A 27,305-nucleotide genomic window follows, 5' to 3' on the forward strand; every position below is an offset into this window, starting at 1 on the left:
CCCCCCCTGTTACTCAGACTCTGTATTTAGAGTGGAGGAGGATGAATCTGATGAGCTATGAAGCTCTTATTCACTGATGTCCATTCCTCCCCAGGGAGGGAGGGAGGAGGGAGTGAGTGTGGAGTGGGGAGAGAGTGAGTGTGGGGAGGGAGGGAGTGTGGGGAGGGAGTGAGTGTGGAGAAAGGGAGGGAGTGTGGAGTGGGGAGGGAGTGTGGAGACAGGGAGGGAAGGAGTGAGGAGGGAGTGGGGAGTGAGGAGGGAGTGGGGAGTGAGGGTGGAGTGGGGAGGGAGTGTGGAGTGGGGAGGGAGTGTGGAGTGGGGAGGGAGTGTGGAGTAGGGAGGGAGTGTGGAGACAGGGAGGGAGTGTGGAGACAGGGAGGGAGTGTGGAGACAGGGAGGGAGTTTGGAGACAGGGAGGGAGTGTGGAGACAGGGAGGGAGTGTGGAGTGGGGAGGGAGTGTGGAGACAGGGAGGGAGTGTGGAGTGGGGAGGGAGTGTGGAGTGGGGAGGGAGTGTGGAGAGGGGAGGGAGTGTGGAGTGGGGAGGGAGTGTGGAGAGGGGAGAGAGTGTGGAGTGGGGAGGGAGTGTGGAGTAGGGAGGGAGTGTGGAGACAGGGAGGGAGTGTGGAGTGGGGAGGGAGTGTGGAGACAGGGAGGGAGTGTGGAGAGGGGAGGGAGTGTGGAGTGGGGAGGGAGTGTGGAGACAGGGAGGGAGTGTGGAGACAGGGAGGGAGTGTGGAGACATGGAGGGAGTGTGGAGACAGGGAGGGAGTGTGGAGACAGGGAGGGAGTGTGGAGTTGGGAGGGAGTGTGGAGACAGGGAGGGAGTGTGGAGTGGGGAGGGAGGGAGAGGGGAGGAAAGGGAGGGAGGAGCAAGGGGGGAAGGGGCAGGAGGTGTGGAGGAGGGAGGGGAGTGGGGGCTGTGCATGCCACGGTGTAACCGGTGATGAGAGTTGACATCTCGGTCCTGCTTGCTGTACTCCCCCCCGCCCAGGGAGAGCCGTGAGTACTCGCAGGCGAGCATGGACGAGGCGCTGAAGCTCGTCAAGGGGATGAGCGCCGACTTGGGGGGCACCGAAATCCTGGAGCCGCTGGTGGCCATCTACCGCTCGGCGTGCCGGCCGGAACACCCCCGGCAGGTGAGTGGCGCGGTCCAACCGTTACCTCCCCCACCCCCTCTACCTCCTCTCGTCATTCGGCAGTGCGCTTGGGCCAGTCCATTGTGATCAACAACATTGTGGGGAGGTTTGGGGGTGGTTTTAGTGTCTTTAAGGAGTAACCCAACATTACAAAGATCCCCTGGGTCGACACACAGATAGGCACAGAGACGCACGTCAATATACATACACGCAGATACACGCGCACACACACATCAATACAACAACAACAACCGCCATTCGCCACTAAGTGGCGGTGACATCACCACGACGCTTGTGCCAGGCTATGTGCACCCTGAGGCCACGTGAAGTGTCGAATGCCCGCTGGCAGGAGGTCACGGGGCAGACCTAGATGCCACAGGTCGACTGACTGAGATGGCTGGCTGATGCACCACCTGTGCCCCCTACTGTGCCAACTTGCTGTGCTTTAGCCACCCCGTGCTTCGCTCATTGTTGTGAGCGTCGCTCCTCCGCCCTCTGTTGTTGTTGGAGGGCGACTGCCTCCAACTGCCCAGTAGCGTCCTTCACGAGCCTCCTCCGCTGAGGCCGATTTTGACACCGCTGGTACCAGTCATCGGCACGTCCACTCAGCTCCACGTCCTCCTGTACCACATCACTCCATCTCTTCTCTAGCCCGTGCCGCGCCCGTTTAGCCCCCTCGATCCGGCCAAACAAAAGCTGTTAAGGCATGCGGTAGCTGGGCATGCGGGCTACATGACCCAGCCAACGCAGCCTTGCCTGCCGGAGGAGCTCACCGATGGGACTTTGCCCAGATCTTTCAAGGATTTCTGAGCTCCTCACACAATCCAGCCTGGTTAAACCCAGGATGGATCGTAGGCAGGCCAGTCTAAATGTTTCTAACCGGCGAAGATGCTAAATTATGGGGGCCCACGTTTCGCAAGCGTAGAGAAGGGAGGGAATGACTGTGGCCGAAAAGACCTGAAGCTTCATGCGGAGCGACAGACCAGGTAGCTTCTGATTCGGAGTGAGACCTCTGCTGTTAAACTGGAGCCGGTCATGAGCACACAGCCCAGGTATGGGAAACTCTCCACTCTCTCCAGAACTGCCCCATCATTGATTGGGAGTTGTGGGGGTGGAGTGTCCGATGGTACAAAATACCCAAGCAGGTGCTTAGTTTTGGTGGGGCTGATGGTAAGGCCCCACCTCTTAGTAGCACGCTCCAGTCAGCAGCGTCTCCAACTCCTCCTCTGAGTGAGCAGCAATTACCAGATCATCGGCATACATAACGTGGTTGAGCAATAGGGAGCCATCCCTTCACCGCACCCGGGCATCGATCAGCCTCCCATTGTATCTGTACAAAATGGAAATTCCTCCAGTACAGCTATTGAAGGCTTCACGAACTACGTGGTCAAAATATATGTTAATTAATATATACACACGCACACACGTACACACACACAAATATAAAGACAAAGATCCCCCGTGTTACCTGTAACAGACTGTAGGGGCAAGTGCTGTTAGCGAGCACCTATGAAGGCCGGCACGGCACACGAGGGGGTGGGTGGCCAACACCACGCCCAGCCGCCTTTGTCTCCCCAGTGGCGATGTTTACACACCACACCAGGTACTCATTTGAGGCTGAGTCGACCTAGGGGAGGCCCCGGACCGGTTCAGATAGTCGCCACTGGTGTTGGCTGTGAGCGGGAATCGAACCCGGTTCGCAAACTTCATAGCACAGCAGAGCGCTAACCACTATACTACTGCTCTCCACACACACACACGTGTACACACACAGACGTGTGCATACGTGTACATGCACACACACACGTACACACACAGACGTGTACACACACACACATGTACACACACACGTGTACACTCACAGACGTACACACACAGACGTGTACACACACACACATGGAATTGGTCCACAGGCGTCATGTGTAACACCTGCACATGCACTCACGGAGTACGTGTACACGCACACACACAGAAGACGTAGTTGATGTGATGTTATGATGTTATAGTTGACGGTATTGTGATGTGATGTCATAGTTGATGGTGTTGTGATGTTGCGATGTCAGTTGATGGTGTTGTGATGTCATAGTGGACGGTGTTGTGATGTCATAGTTGATGGGGCTGTGATGTTGTGATGTCAGAGGGAATGGTGCTGTGATGTTGTGATGTCATAGTTGATGGTGCTGACCGATGGAGAAGTGTCCAACACCCGTGATGTTATCAGCCTGGTGAAGAAGAACGCAAGCAAGCATCGGTTAGACTCACTCACTACTCACTAGTTCACTCACTCAGCTGCTCATTCAACTACTCAGTCTTCGTTTTCAATTGAGTATAATAGTGCAGTTGTCTAGTGTAAGTCGTGTAGTGTATTGTAGTGGTTAGTGGTGTAGGTAGTGTGTAGCGGTGTAGTGTATAGTGTGGCGAGTAGTAGTGTAGTGTAGCATGTAGTAGTGTAGTGTGTAGTAGTGTAGCTTGTAGTAGTGTAGTGTAGGGTGTGGTGTAGCATGTAGTGTGTAGTAGGGTAGTGTGTAGTAGTGTAGTGTGTAGTAGTGTAATGACTCGGACAACTGGATACGTGGAGCCTCTTTATTTAAGACACAGTGACTATACTAGGCCCGGACTTAGTTCTTCATTCTGTGTGTGCATCTCTGTGTGTCTGTATGTGCGTGTCTGCGTGTCTGTGTGTGTGTCTGCGTGTCTGTGTCGGGGTGTGTCTGTGTCGGTGTGTGTCTGTTAGTGTGTGTCTCTGTGTGTGTGTCTGTATGTGCGCGTCTGTGTGTGTGTCGGTGGGGAGCGATAGTGTAGCGGTTAGCGGGCTGCGTTATGAACCTGGCGACCCGGGTTCGAGTCCCGCTCAAAGCCAACACCAGTGATGATTATCTGAACCGGTCCCGGGCCTCCCCTAGGTCGACTCAGCCTCAACTGAGTACCTGGTGCGGTTTGTAAACATTGCCACTAGGGAGACAAAGGCGGTCGGGCGTGGTGCTGGCCACCCACCCCCTCGTGTACCGTTCCGGCCTTCATAGGTGCTCGCTAACAGCACTTGCCCCTACAGTCTGTTAAGGCTATATGGGGGATCTTTATCTTTGTCTGTGTGTGTGTCGGTGTGTGTCTCTGTGTCTCCTATGTGTTTCTGTGTGTGTGTCTGTGTGTGTCTCTATGTGTGTCTCTATGTGTGTCTCTATGTGTGTGTGTGTCTGTGTATGTGTGTCAGTGTGTGTCTGTGTGTGTGTGTCTCCTATGTGTTTCTGTGTGTGTGTCTGTGTGTGTATCTGTGTGTGTCTCTATGTGTGTCTCTATGTGTGTGTGTGTCCGGCAAAACAACCCCTACCTCCTCGCGGTGCCGGACGGGCAACTCTGTCGTGGGCAGTGCTGTGGGGGGAGGTCCAATTCCGATTGGCTCCTCCCTTTATGGCGTCTCTGTCCACCACAGTGGCTATACGGGGGCTCTGGACGGGTGCGAGGGGCTGGTAACCCCTCCACCTTCAATTAATTACCACTAAACTACGAATACAAAATTTAACTAATAAGCTTGTGCCGGAGGCCCCAGGGGGACAGGCGTCTATGACGTCTCCTGGCCAAACCCCAATTGGCGGAGCCAGGAGATTGAATCTCTACCCTCTGGGCTCCTCCAGAAACAATGAAAAGCCACTACGGATGGCCACGTGGAATGTTTGAACACTCACTGCGGAGGAGAGGCTGCCACTCCTCTGTCGGGAGCTGGACCGGTACTGTCTGGATCTCTGTGGCATTCAGGAGGTCCGGTGGACCGGTTCTGGCTATTGACACCATGAGGGGTGGACAGCCCTCTACTCGGGGCAGCAGACTGCCAAACAACAGGGTGTGGCTCTTGTTTTGGACAATATAATGAAGGGGGTGTGGGAGCGTGGCGGTGAGGTGTGGGAAGCTGTAAGCCCCAGGCTACTTTGGGCTCGCCTTCCCATCAACCGGAGGCAAGGAGTGGTGGTCATGGTTACTTATGCCCCCACCGAGGACGAACATCCGTGGAGGGATGCAGGCAAAGCCGATGAGTCAGATGCCTTCTATGACCTCCTGTCTCAGGTGCTGGCTAAAGTGGCCCCTCGGGATAGAGTCATCTTGTTGGGTGACTTCAATGCCCGAGTTGGTCATGATGCTGGAGCCTGGTCTGAAGTGATTGGAGGGCATGGGCCAGATCAGATCAATAACAACGGTAGGAGGCTGCTAGATTTTTGTGCAGCCCATGGGCCTGTAATTACCAACACGCTGTTCCGGCATCGGCGCATCCACACAACATCATGGATGCATGCCGGGTCCAAGCAAGAACATCTGCTGGACTACATAGTGACGGACCAGCGGATGCGAGCCCATGTCCTTGACACCAGGACCTACCGTGGAGCTGATCTGCCCTCTGACCATCGACTAGTCATCTGTAAGATGCGCCTGCCGTTCTTCCACTCCGGTGGTGGGTGTACACCCAGGACCCCATTCCAACCTAAAGTGGCCTGGTCTCAGTTATCTGATGAAAGTTCCAAACGAGAATTTCATCATCGATGCCAACCCCAGCTTGCGGCTGGGGTTGGCATCGTCCCCCACTCCTCCTGATGTTGAGGGTAAATGGGCAAGGTTTAGGACTGTGACTTATGCAGCTGCAATGGCTGCTTTGGGTATGCGGTCCAGACCTCCCCAGAGACCCTGGCTGACAGAGGAGGTGTTCAGGATGGTTGAGAAAAAGCGACAGGCCCACTGTCATCGGCTACAGAATCCCACGTCAGAGAATGAGGAGGCTTACCGCAGCCTTCGCTCGGAGGTTCGGAGAGCCGTGAGGTGCTGCAAGGATGGGTGGTGGTCGCGGGTTGCTGAGGAGATGGAGTCTGCTTCAGTGGCCCGTGATCACAAATCTCTATTTAACTCCATCAAAAAAGTAACCTGCAGCGCCACACCTATTACCATCATTAGGGGAAAAACGGTGATCCAGTCTCCGACCCCCAGGAACAGGTTTGCAGATTTGCTGAGCATTTTTGTGAGGTCCTGGGGAAGGGCAAATCCCTCAGCCAGGAAAACATCATGGCACAAAGTGGGGATGACCCTGCTGAGGCTGCGGTGCCTCAAATATTGTAAGAAGTCACCCCCTGTGAGTGGCTGGCTGAGGTGCCATCCGTTGAGGAAGTACTGAAGGCGATCCGGAGTCTGAGACCAGGAAAGGCACCGGGTAGAGACGACCTCCCAAGCGAAATGCTGAGGGAGGGTGGCGTTTGTGCACAGACTGCCCTATATGACATCATAACAACAATCTGGACCGCTGGATGGGGTTCCGCAGGATTGGAAGGATGCCCTGGTGGTCCCCCTCTTTAAGAAGGGGGACCGCACAGACTGTAACAACTACAGGGGCATCTCACTCCTCAGTGTTCCAGGAAAGGTCCTGGCAAGGATTATTCAACATCGCATTGCCAGGCACTCTGAGGAGAGGCTTGCAGAGCCCCAATGCGGTTTCAGGAAAGGGCGGTCCTGCACAGATGCCATATTTTATATCCGTCTGCTACAGCAGAGGTGTAGGGAATTCCAACAAGACCTACATCTCTGCTTTATTGACCTGGTCAAGGCCTATGATACCATCAGTAGGCCTGGGCTCAGGGATGTTCTTCATGCTTTTGGAGTCCCTGACCCTCTGCTCATGATCATTAAGGACCTTCATGATGGTGAGCGGGCCCGGGTAAAACTACGTGGCCGGGAATCAGAGCCATTCCCTGTACACCTTGGGGTGCGACAGGGATGTCCTCGGGCTCCCACATTATTTAACATCTATTTTGACCACGAAGTTCGTGAAGCCTTCATTAGCTGTACCGGGGGAATCTCCATATGATACAGATATAATGGGAGGGTGATCGATGCCTGGGTGCGGTCAAGGGATGGCTCCATATTGCTCAACCACGTTATGTATGCCGATGATTTGGTAATAGCTGCTCATTCAGAGGAGTAGTTGGAGACGCTGCTGCTGACACTGGAGCGTGCTACTCAGAGATGGGGCCTTACCATCAGCCGCACCAAAACTAAGCACCTGCCTGGGTATTTTGTACCATCGGACACTCCACCCCCACAGCTCCCAATCGGTGATGGGGCAGTTGTGGAGAGAGTGGAGAATTTGCCATACCTGGGCAGTGTGCTTATGACCGGCTCCAGTTTAACAGCAGAGGTCTCACTCCAAATCAGTCGAGCGGCAATGTTTTCATCGGTTGCGTAACGCTGTGTGGAAGCTACCTGGTCTGTCGCTCCGCACTAAGCTTCAGGTCTTCTCAGCCACGGTCATTCCCTCCCTTCTCTATGCTTGCGAAACGTGGACCCCCCTAATGGAACATCTTCGCCGGTTAGAAACATTTAGGCTAGCCTGCCTACGATCCATCCTGGGTTTAACCAGGCTGGATTGTGTAAGGAACTCACAAATTCTTGAAAGATCTGGGCAAGGTCCCATCGGTGAGCTCCTCCGGCAGGCAAGGCTGCGTTGGCTGGGTCATGTAGCCCGCATGCCCAGCCACCGCATGCCGGAACAGCTTTTGTTCGGCCGGATCGAGGGGGCTAAACGGGCGCGGCACGGGCTAGAGAAGAGGTGGAGTGATGTGGTACAGGAGGACGTGGAGCTGAATGGACTTTCCGATGACTGGTACCAGCGGTGTCAAAATCGGCCTCTGTGGAGGAGGCTCGTGAAGGACTCTATTGGGAAGTTGGAGGCAGTCGCCCTCCAACAACAACGGAGGGTGGAGGAGCGACGCTCTCAACAATGAGCGGAGCGCCGGGTGGCTAAAGCACAGCAGGTTGGCACAGTAGGGGGCACAAGTGGTGCACCAGCCAGTCATCTCAGTCAGTCGACCCGTGGCACCTGGGTCTGCCCCGTGACCTCCTGCCCGCGGGCGTTCGACACTTCACGTGGCCTCAAGGTGCACGTGGCCTGGCACAAGCGTCGTGGTGATGTCACCGCCACTTAGTGGTGAATGGCGGTTGTTGTTGTGTGTCTGTGTATGTATGTCTGGGTGTGTCTATGCGTGTGTGTCTCCTATGTGTCTCTGTGTGTGTGTTTGTGTGTGTATCTGTGTGTGTCTCTATGTGCTGTCTCTATGTGCTGTCTCTATGTGTGTCTGTGTATGTGTGTCTGGGTGTGTCTGTGTGTGTCTGTGTGACTTTGTGTCTGTAGCTGCTTCTCCTTTGGAATCGGTGACGGTGCCTCCACGGAGCTGATCAAGGGGATCGCCGCCAGCGGAGGAGGGACGGCCGAGTTCATCACCGGCAAGGAGCGCCTGCAGGGCAAGGTGAATGCCGTGCGTCCGTAGGTCTGCTCAGACTGAAAACCGCCAACACGGAGACCCTGCACCTGAGACAGTGCCACTCGGGACTCTCGGGTTCTGGGCGTCTCTCTCTGTATCTGTCTTTGTAACAGACATCCAGAGGGCTGTCTGTCTCTTGTGTCTCTGTCTTGGTATCTCTCTGTCTGTGTCTCTGTCACTCTGTCTCTCTATCTCTCTATCTCTCTGTGTCTCTCTGCGTCTCTCTGTGTCTCTCTGTGTCTCTGTCTCTTTCTGTCTCTCTGTGTCTCTATCTCTCTCTGTTTGGACCTCGTGGGAGGCCCAGGACCGGTTCGGTTCATTTCCCGCTCACGGCGAACACCAGTGACGATTATCGGTACCTTCCTCCCTCCCTCTCCCTCCCTCCCTCCCTCCCTCCCTCCCTCCCTCCCTCCCTCCCTCCCTCCCTCCCTCCCTCCCTCCCTCCCTCCCTCCCTCCCTCCCTCCCTCCCTCCGTCTCTGTACCCACCACCCCAGGTGCTGAAGGCCCTGAAGTGCGCTCTCCAGCCCACGCTGACCTCCGTGTCGCTCTCCTGGAGCCTCCCACCGGGCCTGTCGGCCATAGTGGTGCCCGAGGTGCCACGCAGCATCTTCCTCGGCCAGCGAACCATCCTCTACGCACAGCTCGCTGGCACCGTGAGACCACACGCAACACGCGGGGACACAGGGACCTGGTTAGACATGGCGAGACATGGGGACAAGTTTAATTGAGCGTCAGGAAGACCGGGTCTCTGGGTCAGAGTCTGGAGTGAGACTTGGGGTGACCGGGTCTCTGGGTCAGAGTCTGGAGTGAGACTTGGGGTGACCGGGTCTCAGGGTCAGAGTCTGGAGTGAGACTTGGGGTGACCGGGTCTCAGGGTCAGAGTCTAAAGTGAGACTTGGGGTGACCGGGTCTCTGGATCAGAGTCTGGAGTGAGACTCGGGGTGACCAGGTCTCAGGGTCAGAGTCTGAAGTGAGACTCGGGGTGACCAGATTGAGACTCAGGGTCAGATTGAGACTCAGGGTCGGGCACCGGGTCTTGGGGTCAGGCTCCCAGACTGAGCCTCTCGTCTCTGCAGGCTCCAGCTGCCCCATGGCAGGGCGAGGCAGTGCTCAAGTACTGCCTGCATGGGGAGTCCGTGGAGAACCGGGTTCCCGTCACCAGCCAGACTGCCAACCCTGGCGAGTCCCGGTACGTAGCCCCCCTCGTTCACCCACCCGGGCATTCACCCACCCGCTCGTTCACTCAATCACTCATTCACTCGCTCATTCACCCACCCACCCACTCATTCACCCACCCGCTCGTTCACTCACTCATTCACCCACCGACCCACCGATAAAGATGTTCAAAACAGGTAGCTGCCAGAGCAGCAACAAACGAGCCAGCAGCATTTTATAGTCCATAATAAGAGGTATAAATGCATGCTTAAACCCACCACCACCCGACAGCCAATCAGTGAGGTTAGTGATGTAAACAAAACGTGCCAATTCATTACTAGTACAGCACTACACCGATTGTGGGTTAGAGAGTAAACCCACAACAGCGTTTACAATTGGAGTACCTGTGTGATGTTTCGCCGGTAATTACAACAAGCGGCATCATCAGGCAGACAGCCTCAGAGTTGTGGATAAATCCTTCTCCTGTTTCCTTCGTAAATAGATGTCCTGGAATAAATGTGATGTCGTCACTTGTGAGCCAGTCAGGTGTGGAGGCCATCGGTCGGGGGATTAATGTTGTCATATAAATTGCAATGGATATCCATTACAATGGATAACATTACTAATTGGCTGTGTCATGTGGTGGCGGGTTTAACAACACATTTATGCGACCTTACCCAAAAACCTCTTGTATGGATGATATTGGTCAGAAAAGCCTTGAATATGGCCCCGACGAGGCTTTCCAAGCACCCCACTGGCCACAGCACGGCTCGCCAAGCGGCCCGCGCAGGCTCCGGCCCGGGTGTAGGCCTCACGGTCACCCAGGGAGCCACGTGAAGGCTGCTGATGGAAATTGAGCGTGCTGGCCCACATACCACGGTGCACGGCCATGAGACCGCTGATCACGTGGAGTCGGGGTGGAGGCAGCTGTCCATATCTGGCAAACCCAGAAACAGCAGCTCAGGCAGAACCAGGGAGTGAGACTCAGGGAGCAGTTCTCAGGCTCAGAGTGAGTGAGCCTCTGCAACCCCTCCACCGTAACCTCTCCCAGCGCCACCCTGCACTGGCTCGCAGCCAAGGCGATGATCCGCCACCTCGTGTCGGGTCCCAATGCCCCCGACTCTACGCCGGCGCCGGGCGACGCGGAGCAGCAGAAGAAGGAGGAGGCGGAGGCCAAGTCTCGCCGGGAGCGAGTGCTGGCGCTGAGCGTGGAGTCGGGCGTCGTGTCCCCCTACACAGCCTTTGTCGGAGTGGACACAGACTCCCGCCAGCCACTAGGGGCCGCCATGCAGGAGCGCCCCACCCCACGCCATCACTTCTTCGGTGGTTCAGGTTAGAAGCGGGGGGGCGGGGGAGGGGGGTTGGGAGGCTTTATGTGGTCGGTCTGTGGGTCGATGGTATAGTCGGTCAGCATGTGGGTCAGTCAGTCAGTCGGTCGGTCGGTGTGTGTGTGTGTGTGTCAGTCATTCGGTGTGTCTGTGGATATTTCAGTTGGTCTGTCTGTGGGTCTGTGGTACGGTCGGTCAGTGTGTGGGTCAGTCAGTCTGTGGTTATGCCTGTCAGTCATTCGGTGTGTCTGTCTGTGGGTATGTCAGGGTTTCGGTGTGTCTGTCTGTGGGCATGTCAGTCGGTCGGTGTGTCTGTTGGTATGTCAGTCGGTCAGTGTGTCTGATGGTATGTCAGTTAATCGGTGTGTTGTATGTCTCTCCGTGGATATGTCAGTCGGTCGGTTTGTCTGTTTGTGGATATGTCAATCGGTCTGTCTGTGGGTCTGTGGTAGGGTCTGTCAGCGTGTGGGTCAGTCAGTCTGTGGTTATGTCCGTCAGTCATTCGGTGTATCTGTCTGTGGGTCAGCTATTCGGTTTGTCTGTCTATGGCTAAGTCAGTTGGTGTGTCTGTCTGTAGGCATGTCAGTCAGTTGGTGTTTTTGTCTCTCAGCCTGACTTGATTTTTGTCATTTACTGAATTGCTGTGTCTGTCGGTCTGCCTAGTCGGTTTGATAGCTAGTCGGTCGGTCTGTTAATCAGTATTGGTCGGACGGTCTGTCAGTCAGTCAGTCTAATAGTCAGTCGGTGTGTCAGTCGGTCGGTGTTCTAGTCGGTGCGTTAGCCAGTCAGTGTTCTAGTCGGTCGGTGCTTTAGTCATTCGGTGTTTTAGTTGGTGCGTTAGCCAGTCGGTGTGACAGTCGGTCGGTGTTTCCATCGAAAATCGCGAACGACAATGGCAACGACCCCCTCCTCTACGGTTGACGGCACAGTTGGGGGGGGGGGGGGCGACGGTAGCGGGCGGCGTGGGCACTGCATGGGGGGTGGCGTGGGGGGTGACGTGGGGACGCTAAGCGGCGCCGTGGTTGCCGTTTCAGGTTTCGGCGTGGTGTGTGACTCGTCGTCGTATAGTATGGACGTAGTGGACGCAGGTGGGTGCAGCTGTGCAGTTGCGGATTTGATGGTGGTGGCGGTGGTGGCGGCGGTGGTGATGGGCACGGAACAAATAAAAAATGAAAACCGCTCACGGAGCCACACATGCACAGTGTGCACACGCTTTGGCCCAGAGCGGTGAGGACAACGACGACGTGGTGAGGATGAGGACGACGCAGTGAGGACGATGATGATGGTGACGACGATGATTTGGTGATGACGACGACGATTCAGTAAGGACGATGACGATTCGGTGAGGACGACGACTATGCGGTGAGGACGACGACGACGCCTACTACGATGCGGTGACGACGACGCGGTTAGGATGACAACAATGCGGTAACGGCGACGCGGTGAGGACGACGATGATACGGTGAGGACGATGACGTCACCGGCGTGGCGCTCGCTGGCACGGGATGATCGCTTGCCGGTAGTCGACAAACGTCAGAGGTGTAAGAGGGAGGTTGAGCGAGAAAAGGTCCCCCGGTACCCCCCTGGTGTTCTCGGTGTGCGTTTCGCAGCACCCATGCATGGCGGGGAGTAGATGTGTTTGCTGGATCATCCAGTGTCTGCTGCCACGAGTGCGTACACGGCTCTGATGCCACCCTGAATCCACGTTTCAGCAACGGCAAAATAGATGCAGACACACACAGATACACACGCAGACATGCACACAGATAGACACACACACAGACAAAACAACATCCGGTATTCGCTACTAAGTGGCAGTGACATCACCATGGCGCTTGTGCCAGGCTATGTGCACGTTGAGGCCACGAGAAGTGTCGAATGCCCGCCGGCAGGAGGTCATCGGGCAGACCCAGGTGCCACGTGTCGACAGACTGGCTGATGCACCACCTGTGCCCCCTACTGTGCCAACTTGCTATGTTTTAGCCGCCCTGCCCTCCGCTCCTTGTTGTGAGCATCACTCCTCCGCCCTCCGTTGTTGTTGGAGGGTGACTACCTAAAACTGCCCAGTAGCACCCTTCATGAGCCTCCTCCACAGAGGCCGATCTTTACACCGCTGGTACCAGTCATTGGCAAGTCCACTCAGCTCCACATCCTCCGTTGGCTGGGTCATGCGGGCTACATGACCTAGCCAACGCAGCCTTGCCTGCCGAAGGAGCTCATCGATGGGATTTTGTCCAGATCTTACAAGGATTTTTGAGCTCCTCGCACAATCCAACCTGGTTAAACCCAGGATGGATCGTAGGCAAGCCAGCCTAAATGTTTCTAACCCGCGATGATGTTCCATTAGGGGGGTCCACGTTTTACAAGCGTAGAGAATGGAGGGCATGACTGTAGCCGAGAAGACCTGAATATTCGTGTGGAGCGACACACCAGGTAGCTTCCACACAGCGTTATGCAACCGAATGAAAGATAATGCCGCTCGACTGATTCGAAGTGAGACCTCTGGTCATGTGCACACTGCCCAGGTATGGTAAACTCTCCACTCTCCAGAACTGCCCCATCACCAATTTGGAGTTGTAGGGGCGGAGTGTCTGATGGTATAAAATACCCAGGCAGGTGCTTAGTTTTGGTGGGGCTGATGTTAAGGCCCCACCTCTTAGTGGCAAGCTCCAGGTTTAGCAGCAGCGCCTCCAACTCCTCCTCTGAGAGAGCAGCAATTATCAGATCATTGGCATACAAAACATGGTTGACCAATAGGGAGCCATCCCTCGACCACACCTGGGCGTCGATCGCCCTCCCATTGTATCTGTACCAGATGGAAATTCCTACGGTGCAGCTATCAGAGGCTTCACGTGGTCGAAGTAGATGTTAAATAATGTGGGAGGCAGAGGACATCCCTGTCGCACCCCAAGGTGAACAGGGAATGGCTCCGACTCCCGGCCACGTAGTTTTATCCGGTCCCGCTCACCATCATGAAGGTCTTTAATGATTATGAGCAAAGAGTCAGGGACTCCGAAAGCATGAAGAACAACCCAGAGCCCCCCAGGCCTACTGATGGTATCATTGGCCTTGACCAGGTCAATAAAGCAGAGATTTACGTCTTGTTGGAATTCCCTACACCTCTGCTGTTGCAGATGGACAGAAAATATGGCATCTTTACAGGACTGCCCTTTCCTGAAACGACATTGGGGCTCTGCAAGCCTCTCCTCAGGGAGCATGGCAAGACGATGTTGAATAATCCTTGCCATGACCTTTCCCGGCACACTGAGAAGTGAGATTCCCCTGTAGTTGTTACAGTGTGTGTGGTCCCCCCTGCTTAAAGAGGGGGACCACCAGGGCATCCTTCCAATCTTGCGGAACCTGTCTAGTGGTGCAGACTGTTATTATGATGTAATGTATGGCAGTGTGCGCACAAATGCCACCCTTTCCCAGCATTTCACTTGGCAGATCATCTCTGCCCCGTGACTTTCCTGGTCACAGGGGATGACTTCTTCCAATATTTGAGGCACCGCAGCCTTAGTAGGGTCATCCCCACTTTGTCCCACGATGTTTTCCTGTCTGAGGGATTTCCCCTCCCCCAGGACCTCTAATGATGGCAATAGGTGTGGCGCTGCAAGTTACTTTTTTATGGAATTTGTGATCGCGGGCCACTGAGGCAGATGCCATCTCCTCAGCAACCCGTGACCACCACCCATCCTTGCAGTGCTTCACGGCTCTCCGAACCTCCGAGCGAAGGCTGCGGTAAGCCTCCTCATTCTCTGATGTGGGATGCTGTTGACGATGAGAGTAGGCCTGTTGCTTTTTCTTAGCCAGCCTGAACACCTCCTCTGTCAGCCAGGGTTTCTGGGGAGGTCTGGACCATGTGTAGTGGGTTCAAACTGAGACTTGGACGTACTCTTGGAGGCAACACATGTATTAATACTAACATACTAACACGAACGAGTAACTGCCCCTTCACCAGATAATATCCTATGGGGTGGTCCACCAGGCAAACTACACTAATTACTCTCGGAGTAGCTATGAATGGACAGGACCCCAGCTTGGGTTCAGGTCCACGTGTTGATGACGTTCCACAGATGTGGAACATCGATTCTTCAGGATGACAACAGCAGCCGGTGCCGCTCAGGGCTACGGCTTATAACCTGTGTGGCATGGCTCGCTCCACCCCTAGCCACGCCTACCTTCTCCAAACCTCGAGAAGGATCTTCACCTGGACACGTGATCACTCCAGGCCCCCTTTGGGGGTCACCGGGTAGATACCTCTGGTCACGTGTCCTCCGGGTTCAACCAAAGTGCCATGGCCCCCTTATAACCCTGTACCATGCCCGGCACTCTCGCCCTCTATCCTGTAGGGGCTGACACTGCACGCAGAGCGTGGTGCCATCTCTCACTGTCAGTCAGTGCTCACCGAGCCCCGCTCGCGCCCGTACTGCATCCATATTCAAGTGGTGTCAGCGATGTCCATACATCGCGCGCTGTGCCTTTCCCAGGCTGGCTTGACACAGTGACATCCAACGATATCACTACACATGTACCCAACGCAGCCATTGCAGCTGCATGAGCCAGTCCTAAACCTCATCCATTTCCCCTCGACATCAGGAGGAGTGGGGGACGATGCTAAGCCCAGCCACAAGCGATGATTAAATTCTCGCTTGCAACTTTCATCAGCTAGCTGAGACCAGGCCAATATGGGTTTGAAGGGGGATCCTGGGTGTATACCCACCACCGGAGTGGAATAATGGCAAGCGCATCTTACAGATGACAAGTCGATGGTCAGTGGGCAGATCAGCTCCACAGTAGGTCCTAGTGTCAAGGGCATGGGCCCGCATCCGTTGTTCCGTCACTATATAGTCCAGCAGATGTTCTTGCTTCAACCCGGGGAACTGCATGTTGGTAATTACAAGCCCATGGGCTGCACACAAATCTAGCAGCCTCCTACCGTTGTTATTAAGCTGATCTGGCCCATGCCTTCCAATCACTCCAGACCAGGTGCCAGCATCATGACCAACTCGGGCATTAAAGCACCTTACAAGATGACTCTATCCCAAGGGGCCACTTTAGCCAGCACCTGTGACAGGAGGTCATAGAAGGCATCTGACTCATCGGCCTTGCCTGCATCCCTCCACGGATGTTCGTCTTCGGTGGGGGCATAAGTAACCACGATCACCACTCCTCGCCTCTGGTTGATTGGAAGGCGAGCCCAAAGTAGCCTGGGCCTTACAGCTTCCTACACATCACCACCACGCTCCCACGCCCCCTTCATTCTTTTGTTCAGAAGAAGAGCCACTCCCTGTTGTTTGGCGGTCTCCTGCCCCGAGTAGAGGACTGTCCACCCCTCATGGTGGCAGGAGCCAGAGCCGGTCCACCGGACCTCCTGAATGCCACAGAGATTCAGGCAGTACCGGTCCAGCTCCCGACAGAGGAGTGGCAGCCTCTCCTCCGCAGTGAGCGTTCGAACGGACAAGTACACACAGACACACACACAGAGACAGCTACACAGATACACACACAAATACAAAGCCAACGATCCCCCGTATAGCCTTAACAGACTGTCGGGGCAAGTGCTGTTAGCGAGAGCCTATGAAGGCCGATACGGCTAAGTCGACATAGTGAACACCCAATACCAGTTTAGATAATCGTCACTGGTCTTGGTCATGAGCGGGAATCGAACTCGGTCACGGGTTCATAGCGCAGTCCGCGAACCATTACACTACTGCTCCCCATAGACACACACACAGATGCACACACACAGACAGCTACAAAGACAGACACACACACACAGACACACAGATATACACAGACACACATACACAGACACATAGGCAGACACAGAGACAGACAACAGCCAGGCACTATGTGAGGTCGCATTGTCGTCCATTGAGCATCTCTGGCACGGCACTGGCACGGATCACTCGTGCAGTGGAAAGAGCTGGGCTGGAGGAAGGTTGAATGAGCGGTCCCCCATCTTTGTGTGTGTTTACAGCTCCTAACCATGGTGCCATGCAGTCCATGAGATTGTTGGCTTCTCCAATGATGTCTGCTCCTGTTGCAAGTGGGTACAACAATCCGATCCACTGAATGCACATTTCCATTACAGCACAAGCAGACACACACACAGATACGCAAAGACAAATTTGCCCCTCCCCCTTGTATAGTCTTAACAGAATGTTGGGGCAAATGCTGCTAGCGATTAGCACCTATTAAGGCTGACACAGCACGCCAGGGGGTGGGTGGCCAGCACCACATCCAGCTGCCTTTGTCTCCCAAGTAATAAAGTTTTAACACGGACAAAAAGACAAGGATCGCCGCCAGTATAGCTTCACCAGACTGTTGGGGCATGTGCTATTAGTGAGCAACACCTAAGAAGAGGCCACGCTGCGTAAACCCACCACTCCCCACAATGGCTACAAACATATCATCGCACGTATTCAAGCACTGATAATTTCAGTGACGATATTCAAGATCCTGAGAGTTTCAGTGGCTAAATGCAAGTTCTTGAAAATTTCAGTGGCTAAATTCAAGTTCCTGATAATTTAATTGGCATAATTCAAGATCCTGAGTATTTCAGTGGCTAAATTCAAGTTCATGAGAATTTCAGTGGCTAAATTCAAGATACTGAGTATTTCAGTGGCTAAATTCAAGTTCATGAGAATTTCAGTGGATAAATTCAAGTACCTGAGAATTTCAGTGGTTTAATTCAAGTTCCTTAGAATTCCATTGACTAAATTCATGTTCCTGGGAATTTCAGTAGCTAAATACATTTTCTTGAGAATTTCAGTGGCTAAATTCAAGTTCCTGAGAATTTTAGTCGCTAAATACGAAGTTCCTGGGAATTTCAGTGGCTAAATTCAAGTTCATGAGAATTTCAGCGGCTAAATTCAATATCCTAAGTATTTCAATGGCTAAATTCAAGTTCATGAGAATTTCAGTGACACAATTCAAGTTCCTGGGAATTTCAGTGGCTAACTTCATGTACCTGAGAATTTCAGTGGCTAAATTCAAGTACCTGAGAATTTCAATGGTGAAATTCAAGATCCTGATAATTTCAGTGGCTAAATTCAAGTTCCTTAGAATTTCATTGGATAAATTCATGTTCCTGGGAATTTCAGTAGCTAAATTCTTGTTCTTGAGAATTGATGTGGATAAATTCATGTTTTTTCGAATTTAATTGACTAAATTCAAGTTCTTAGTTTTTTCGGTAAAGTCACGTTGAAGAGAAACAACAAAATAACAAAATATATATAAAACAATAAAAAATTCTCACGACGTTTCGACCATAACTCAAACGGTCATCATCAGGTGTGTCGGTTTGCATAAATTTATTTTGAAAACGGCATATTTATTTATATATATAAAAATAACGTTTGCGTCACGCGCAACGATTGGCTGTTTGCCAGGACTAGTCCATCTATTTTTTTTTTTAAAAGAGGAGGGGGGAGACGAAATTTGTTTTTATGTATGCTGTCTGAAAGCCACTGTAAGCGTGAACAATCAATCAAGAACTGAAATGATTTATCAAATCTTTCCAATGATTGCTAAGATAGAATCCATCTTCTCGGTTGAAATTGTCTCTGTGTTTGTATATGTGGATAGCCTCATGAACGAATCTCTCATGGAAGCCAGATGGCTTACAAAGAACCTCCGTCTTGGAAAAGTCAATGGCATGTGAGCCTACTGAATTAGAACAATGATCTGCTACGGCCGAGGTGTTGGTCCTACCGTGTTTAAGGTCTGCTTTATGTTCACGAATGCGGTCCGAGATATGGCGTTTGGTTTCTCCAATGTAACTACTACCACAGAGGCAACTTAGTTTGTAGACACCAGGGTATTGTATGTCCGGAATCACATCTTTTACAGACGGAACCAGATCACGGATTTTATGTAATGTGTTGAAACGGACCTGGATCTTGTGTTTATTCAAGATTTTGGAGATCTTTTTTGTGATCCCAGCAATGTAGGGTAAAGTGATGGTTTTGAAAGGCTCCTCAAGAGGGTTCTTCTTCATGGTTTGAGTGATAGCTTTGCGGATTGTATAGTCGGAGTAACCATTAGCCCTAAGAGCTTGGTGTACGTGCTTGAGTTCACTGCTTATGTGTTCCTGGTCAGATATGCATTGGGCTCTATGATACAGAGTCTTGATGAGAGAATTCTTCTGTGATGGATGGTGGTGGGAATCCGGTTTCAGATAAGCATCCGTATGGGTAGCTTTCCTGTAGACAGAGTGGCTCATTGAACCATCAGGTCTCTTTTTAATTAGGACATCCAAAAAAGGTATCTTGCCATCTATTTCGACTTCCATGGTAAATCTGATGGCTGGGTGTATGGAATTGATGTGGTCAAAGAATTGGTCTAGAGCAGGCCGGCCATGTGGCCAGATGACAAAAGTGTCATCCACGTACCTCTTCCATAAGGTTGGGCGCAGAGTGGCAGTCTGGATGGCGTCAGTCTCAAATTTCTCCATGAAAATGTTAGCTATAACTGGAGAAAGGGGGGAGCCCATTGGGGTGCCCTCAGTTTGTTTGTAGAAAGTTCCATTCCAAGTGAAGTATGTATTGGTTAAACAGTGTCTCACCAGGGGGGGTACCTCAGTGTTTAGTCCTTGATGAACCAAGTCTTCAATGATTGCAATGGTGTCAGGTACAGGAACCTTGGTGAATAAGGAAACTACATCAAAACTGGCAAACAGCCAATCGTTGCGCGTGACGCAAACGTTATTTTTATGTATATAAATAAATAAATATGCCGTTTTCAAAATAAATGTATGCAAACCGACACACCTGATGATGACCGTTTGAGTTATGGTCGAAACGTCGTGAGAATTTTTTATTGTTTTATATATATTTTGTTATTTTGTTGTTTCTCTTCAACGTGACTTTACCGAAACAACTAAGAATATGAATTACTGCAGTCACGAAAGCTTTAAATCAAAATTTAAATTCAAGTTCTTGAGAATTTTAGTGGCTAAATCAAGATCCTGTGAATTTTAGTGGCTAAATTGAAGTTCCTCAGAATTTCAGTGGCTAAATTCAAGTTCCTGAGAATTTAATTGGCACAATTCAAGATCCTGAGAATTTCAGTGACTAAATTCAAGTTCTTGAAAATGTCAGTGGCTAAATTCAAGTTCATGAGAATTTCAGTGGCTAAATTCAAGATCCTGAGAATTTCGGTGGCTAAATTCAAAATCCTGAGTATTTCAGTGGCTAAATTCAAGTCCTTGAAAATTTCAGTGGCTAAATTCAAGTTCATGAGAATTTCAGTGGCTAAATTCAAGATCCTGAGAATTTCGGTGGCTAAATTCAAAATCCTGAGTATTTCAGTGGCTAAATTCAAGTTCATGAGAATTTCAGTGGCTAAATTCAAGTTCCTTAGAATTCCATTGACTAAATTCATGTTCCTGGGAATTTCAGTAGCTAAATACATTTTCTTGAGAATTTCAGTGGCTAAATTCAAGTTCCTGAGAATTTTAGTCGCTAAATAAGAAGTTCCTGGGAATTTCAGTGGCTAAATTCAAGTTCATGACAATTTCAGCGGCTAAATTCAATATCCTGAGTATTTCAGTGGCTAAATTCTAGTTCATGAGAATTTCAGTGGCTAAATTCAAGCACCTGAGAATTTCAGTGACACAATTCAAGATCCTGAGAATTTCAGCGGCTAAATTCAAGTTCCTGGGAATTTAAATGGCTAACTTCATGTACCTGAGAATTTCAGTGGCTATATTCAAGTACCTGAGAATTTATTTGGCTAAATTCATGTTCCTGGGAATTTCAGTGGCTAAATTCAAGTACCTGAGAATTTCAATGGTGAAATTCAAGATCCTGATATTTTCAGTGGCTATATTCAAGTTCCTTAGAATTTCTTTGGCTAAATTCATGTTCCTGGGAATTTCAGTAGCTAAATTCTTGTTCTTGAGAATTGATATGGCTAAATTCATGTGTTTTCGAATTTAATTGACTATATTCAAGTTTCTGAGAATTTTAGTGGCTAAATCAAGATCCTGTGAATTTTAGTGGCTAAATCAAGATCCTGGGAATTTCAGTGGCTAAATTCAAGTTCCTCAGAATTTCAGTGGCTAAATTAAAGTTCTTGAGAATTCCAATGGCTATATGCAAGTTACTGAGAATTTCAGTGCCAAAATTCAATATACTGTGTATTTCAGTGGCTAAATTCAAGTTCTTGAGAATTTAATTGGCACAATTCAAGATCCTGAGAATTTCAGTGGCTAACTTCAAATTCGTGAGAATTTCAGTGGCTAAATTCAAGTTCTTGAGATTTTCAGCGACTAAATTCAAGATCCTGAGAATTTCGGTGGCTAAATTCGATGTCCTGAGTATTTCAGTGGCTAAATTCAAGTTCATGAGAATTTCAGTGGCTAAATGCAAGATCCTGAGAATTTCAGTGGCTAAATTCAAGTTCATGAGAATTTCATTGGCTAAATTCAAGTACCTGAGAATTTCAGTGGCTAAATTCAAGTACCTGAGAATTTCGTGGTGAAATTCAAGATCCTGATCATTTCAGTGGCTAAATGCAAGTTCCTTAGAATTTCATTGACTGTAACTTCTCCGAATTCTAAACCGATTCTGCTTAAGGCCAGCCTATCTTTAATCTCAGAGAGGATAAGGCTACTCCGATTTGAACTCGATACTTTATACAGGACTCTCCTACAAGCTCATTTAATGTTAACACAAAAATGTCACCTTTTGATTGGAATCACGTAGACAACATGACTGCTTCTTCTGCTGAGTCACTGTCAGTCAAATGTAAAGCTAACCTGATTTCTAAATTCAACCACCTATCAAAGAAGAACCCAGTTCAACATATAACAAAACTAGATGTTAACAAAATCGTCATTAATCAGAGTAGCACCCCGATTTCGGACAATCTGAAAACAGTACTGGCTAGGGGACTAAATTTTGCTGTCACCCCAAAACACATACCAATAGATGATATCATCTCTCAGGTCGATGTAGCCCTCAAAGGCGTAGGACACATCCAAGCAGACGTTGCGAGAGTTGAAATAGCCACTATTCTTAAGAATGCTAAGAAACCCATTAGTAACATCAGCAAAAATGAACGCTCTGAACTCGCGAATTTAAAAAAAACAGAAGTGATATAGTCATCCTCTCAGCCGATAAAGGCAACGCTACTGTTATTATGGATAAAGATTCATACAACAACAAAATCCAGAATCTGCTCAACGATGGAAGTTACTCAAAAATAAAAAAATGACCCTACTAATAGCCTAGCGATAAAAACCAACAAGATAATCACAAGTTCTACCTCCTTAATCGACCCAACTAAACGTCCCTCCCTAAAACCTTCTGCTGCAAGACCCCCTAGATTCTATGGTCTTCCCAAGATTCATAAAGAAAGCACCCCACTTCCACCCATCGTATCCACGATCAACTCCCCTACCTATAGACTAGCCCGTTTTCTGTCAGATACCTTGCTGCCTTTCACTGGCAAGACCGCCTCAGCAGTACTTAACTCAGCCCAATTGGTCTCTATGGTCAAAGACGTTGTACTGTCCCCTGACGATATACTTGTCAGCTTCGATGTGGTCTTTTTGTTCACCAAGGTCCCAGTACCTGATACCATTGAAATAATTGAAAATTTGGTCCAACATGGACTAGACCCCGACACACCTGCACTGGTTAGGCACTGCCTCAACAATACCTACTTTACTTGGAATGGCTCCTTCTACAAACAAAATGAGGATACCCCCATGGGATCCCCCTTATCACCAGTGATAGCCAATATTTTCATGGAGAAATTTGAATCAGACGCCATCCAGACTTCCACCCTCAGACCTTCCCTGTGGAAGAGATATGTGGATGACACTTTAGTCATTTGGCCACATGGCCTCCCAGCTCTGAACCTTTTCCTACACCACATCAATTCCAGACATCCCGCCATCAAATTCACCATGGAAGTGGAGAAAGATGGCAAGCTACCATTCTTGGATGTTCTGTTTGAGAGGAGACCTGATGGCTCATTGGGGCATTCTGTCTACAGGAAACCCACCCACACAGATTCCTACTTGAAACCTGATTCCCACCACCACCCAGCCCAAAATAATTCTCTCATCAAAACTTTATACCATAGGGCTCATTGCATTTCGGACCAACACCACCTGACCAGTGAATTAAAACATGTACACCTGGCCCTCAAAAGGAATGGTTACTCTGACCGTACCATCCGCCAAGCTGTTTCTCCCTCCATACAGAAACAACCACTTGATACTCGGGTTAAAACCATCACACTTCCATATATAGCAGGCGTTACTAAAAAGATTTCCAAAATTCTAAACAAACACAAGATCCAGATCCGGTTCAATACAGTACACAAAATTCGTGATCTGATCCCATCCGTGAAGGATGTCATTCCTGACTTACAGTACCCCGGGGTTTACAAATTGAGTTGTACCTGCGCTGATTGCTATATCGGGGAGACAAAGTGACATGTCTCTGACCGAATTCGCGAGCACAAATCAGATTTGAAACACGGCAAAATGCATTCTTCTGCCGTGGCTGATCACTGTTACAACGCTGTGGGGGATCACGATATAATTTTCTCCGATACCAAGGTTCTTTGCAAACCCACGGGTTTTTATCAGAGATTTGTTCATGAAGCAATTCAGATCTACAAACACAGACACAATTTCAACCGAGAAGATGGTTTCAAATTAAGCAACCATTGGAAAGATGTTCTAAATCGAACTAAACATTACACTAATTTCAATGGTACAGTATATTTTTTCAAGTAGTGGTACCCCAAACTTTCGCAGCTCTTATAAAGTCCCTTTTCACACCATCAATAGGTAAACTCCCCCCCCCCCCCCCCCCCCCCGCGCCAAACGGCAAGTCCACCGGCACGTACACCACCTCTTTTCTAAAATCGGCCAATCAAATGCTAATTTTTATATTAATTTCTTTGTCAGAACACCTTGTTTGCTCGCACACAGTTTAAAGGTCCGCGGTCTGAGCGTGGTTGTGTTTCGCTAAATTCTCCTGTTTGATTTGTACTAGGTGCCTCGGTGAATGTATATGCTCTGACTTTAACATAGCTATTTCTGTGACCAGTTACAAGCTAATCACTCAGCTATTTCAATGCTAAATTCTATGCTAATTCCTTTGTCAAGGGGTGCCTCTGCGGATGTGTATACTTTAACTTAGCTATTTCAATGAGCCATTTCAATGCTAAATTATATGCTAATTCCTTTGTCAAGGCGTTTTGTTTTCTTCTCACACAGCTTAAAGGTCGTGATCTAAGTGTGGCTTTTCTCACTCCAGCGCTGTTCTCCAGACAGTCTCGTCCCTTCACCTGATGAAGGCCGCTTGTGTTGTGGCCGAAACGTCGTGATTTTTGGTTATTTTATTTTCACCTACGTGACTTTACCCAATAGAACCAAAGAGTATTCATTGACTAAATTCATGTCCCTGGGAATTTCAGTAGCTAAATTCATTTTCTTGAGAATTTCAGTGGCTAAATTCAAGTTCCTGAGAATTTCAGTGGCTAAATGCAAGTTCCTGAGAGTTTCAGTTGCTAAATTCCCATTCCTGAGAATTTCAGTGGCTAAATTTAAGATCCTGGGAATTTCAGTGGCTAAATTCAAGTTCCTAGGAATTTCAGTAGCTAAAGTCATGTTCTTGAGAATTTATGTGGCTAAATTAATGTTTCTGAGAATTTCAGTGGCACAATTCAAGTTCCTGAGAATTTCAGCGGCTAAATTCAAGTTTTTGAGAATTTCCGTGTCAAAATTCAGTAGCTAAATTCAAATTCATGAGAATTTCAGTGGTTAAATTTTAAATCTTGAGAATTTCAGTGCCAAAATTCAAGATCCTGAGAATTTCCGTGGCTAAATTCAAGATCCTCAGAATGTCAATGGCTAAATTCAAGTTCCTTAGAAATGCATTGACTAAATTCATGTTCCTCGGAATTTCAGTTGCTAAATTCAAGCTCCTGACTGTTTCAGTGGCTAAATATAAGTTCAAGAGACTTTATGGCTAAATTCAATCTATATTTCAAGTTTTCATGACTGCAGGGATCCATACTCTTTGTTTTTTTCTGTAAGTCATGTAGGTATAAAATAAAATAAATTAAATCACGATGTTTCAGGCACAACACAAGCGTCCATCATCATTGTTTCTGGCTAAATTCAAGTTCATTAGACTTTCAGTGGCTAAATTCAAGCTCCTGAGATTTTCAGTGGCTAAATTCAAGTTTCTGAGAATGTCATTGGCTAAATTCAAGTACCTGAGCATTTTAGTGGCTGAATCAAAGTTAATGATAATTTTCGTGCCTATATTCAAGTTCCTGAGTTTCAGTGGCAATATTGAAGATCCTGATAATTTCCATGACTAAATTCAAGCTCCTGACAATTTCAGTGGATAAATTGAAGTTCATGAGAATTTAATTGGCAAAATTAAAGATCATGAGAATTTCAGTGGCTAAGTTCAAGTTCATTGGAATATCAGTTGCTCAATTCAAGATCCTGGGAATTTCAGTGGCTAAATTCAAGTTCCTGAGAATTTCAGTGGCTAAATTCAAGATCCTCAGAATGTCAGTGGCGAAATTCAAGATCCCGAGAATTAAATTGCCTAATTTCGAGCACCTAATAATTTCAGTGACAAATCAAGCTCCCGAGAATTTCAGGCATTGGGGTCGGGATCTTACCCATGACCTCCCTGCATACAGGCACAAGATATTTAATAATCTCTCTTAGCCACCGTGACATCCGGGTCCCCTCTAGATCGGCAGGGTCACGAGTTTTATTTGGCTTGAGTGTTTTTACATTATTTTTGGGGGGTTGTTTGTTTACATCTTCATAGAGCAGCGATCAAAGAGGAGTATGTTTGGCGGAATGATTGCATCGTGTCTTCCACAGCAAACAGGTTGGTTTTTTTTACATCCCAGTTGCACCCATTGATGATTTCTGCATACAGCACAACAACCGCCATTCACCACTAAGTGGCGGAGACGTCACCATGACACTTGTGCCAAGCTATGTGCACCTTGAGGCCACGTGAAGTGTCGAACGCCCACTGGGAGGAGGTCATGGGGCAGACCCAGGTGCCACGGGTCGACTGAGATGACTGAGATGACTGGCTGATGCACCACCTGTGCCTCCTACTTTGCCAACTTGCTGTGCTTTAGCCACCCGGCGCTCCGCTCATTGTTGTGAGCGTCGCTCCTCCGCCCTCTGTTGTTGTTGAAGGGCGACTGCCTCCAACTGCCCAGTAGCGTCCTTCATGAACCTCCTCCACTGAGGCCGATCTTGGCACCACTTGTACCAGTCATCGGCAAGTCCACTCAGCTCCACGTCCTCCTTTACCACATCACTCCATCTCTTCTCTAGCCCATGCCGCACCCATTTAGCCCCCTCGATCCGGCAGATCAAAAGCTGTTTAGGCATTCGGTGGCTGGGCATGCGGGTTACATGACCCACCCAATGCAGCCTTGCCTGCCGGAGGAGCTCACTGATGAGATTTTGTCCAGATCTTTCAAGAATTTTTTAGCTCACACAATTCAGCCTGGTTAAACCCAGGTTGGATCGTAGGCAGGCCAGCCTAAATGTTTCTAACCGGCGAAGATGTTCCATTAGGGGGGTCCACGTTTCGCAAGCGTAGAGAAGGGAGGGAATTACCGTGGCCGAGAAGACCTCAAGCTTCGTGCGGAGCGACAGACCAGGCAGCTTCCACACAGCGTTACGCACCCGATGAAAAGATTTTGCTGCTCGACTGATTCGGAGTGAGACCTCTGCTGCCAAACTGGAGCTGGTCATGAGCACACTGCCCAGGTATGGGAAACTCTCCACTTTCTCCACAACTGCTCCATCACCAATTGGGAGTTGTGGGGGTGGAGTGTCCGATGGTACAAAATACCCAGGCAGGTGCTTAGTTTTGGTTGGGCTGATGGTAAGGCCCCACCTCTTAGTGGCATACATACACACAGACACATACACATACACACAACATCCGACATTAATCACTAAGTGGCAGTGACATCACCACGTTGCTTGTTCCAGGCTATGTGGATTTTTTAGGCCATGTGAAGTGTTGAACGCCCACTGACAGGAGGTCACAGGACAGACCCAGGTGCCATGGGTTGGCTGACTGCGATGACTGGTAGATGCACTCGCTTACCCCCTACTGTGCCAACTTTCTGTATTTTAGCCACCCGGCATTCCACTCATTGTTATGAACTTTGCTCCTCTGCCCTCCGTTGTGGCTGGAGGGTGATTGCCTCCAATTACCCAGTTGCGTCCTTCACAAACCTCCTCCATAGCGGCCGATCCTGACACCGCTGGTACCAGTTGTCAGCAAGTCCACTCAGCTCCACATCCTCCATTACCGCATCAGTCCATCTCTTCTCCAGCCCATGTCGTGCCCGTT

General features: G+C 49.9%; 1 protein-coding gene across 7 annotated transcripts in view; it reads left to right on the plus strand.

Annotated features, from left to right (window-relative positions):
* Window positions 1–27,305, plus strand: part of LOC116958567 (von Willebrand factor A domain-containing protein 5A-like) — a 97,070-nt gene that overhangs the window by 25,337 nt on the left and 44,428 nt on the right. For 2 of the 7 annotated variants that reach the window (XR_012931139.1, XM_076057176.1), the window contains exons 9-17: window positions 994–1,138; window positions 3,310–3,389; window positions 8,301–8,415; window positions 8,926–9,084; window positions 9,508–9,620; window positions 10,638–10,918; window positions 11,949–12,002; window positions 16,898–16,966; window positions 25,743–25,805. Coding sequence is in view for 6 of the 7 variants with exons in the window: in XM_076057176.1 (XP_075913291.1) it covers window positions 994–1,138; window positions 3,310–3,389; window positions 8,301–8,415; window positions 8,926–9,084; window positions 9,508–9,620; window positions 10,638–10,918; window positions 11,949–12,002; window positions 16,898–16,966; window positions 25,743–25,805 (1,079 nt within the window). In the remaining variant the exon portion in view is untranslated. The remainder of the gene's footprint in view (window positions 1–993; window positions 1,139–3,309; window positions 3,390–8,300; window positions 8,416–8,925; window positions 9,085–9,507; window positions 9,621–10,637; window positions 10,919–11,948; window positions 12,003–16,897; window positions 16,967–25,742; window positions 25,806–27,305) is intronic. The other 5 variants (XM_076057178.1, XM_076057177.1, XM_076057180.1 and 2 more) reach the window with 5 other exon arrangements.

This window comes from Petromyzon marinus, chromosome 80 (genome assembly GCF_048934315.1).
Source record: "Petromyzon marinus isolate PM22_M1 ecotype Great Lakes invasive population chromosome 80, UKy_Petmar_22M1.pri1.0, whole genome shotgun sequence".
Classification (NCBI taxonomy): Eukaryota; Metazoa; Chordata; class Hyperoartia; order Petromyzontiformes; family Petromyzontidae; genus Petromyzon; species Petromyzon marinus.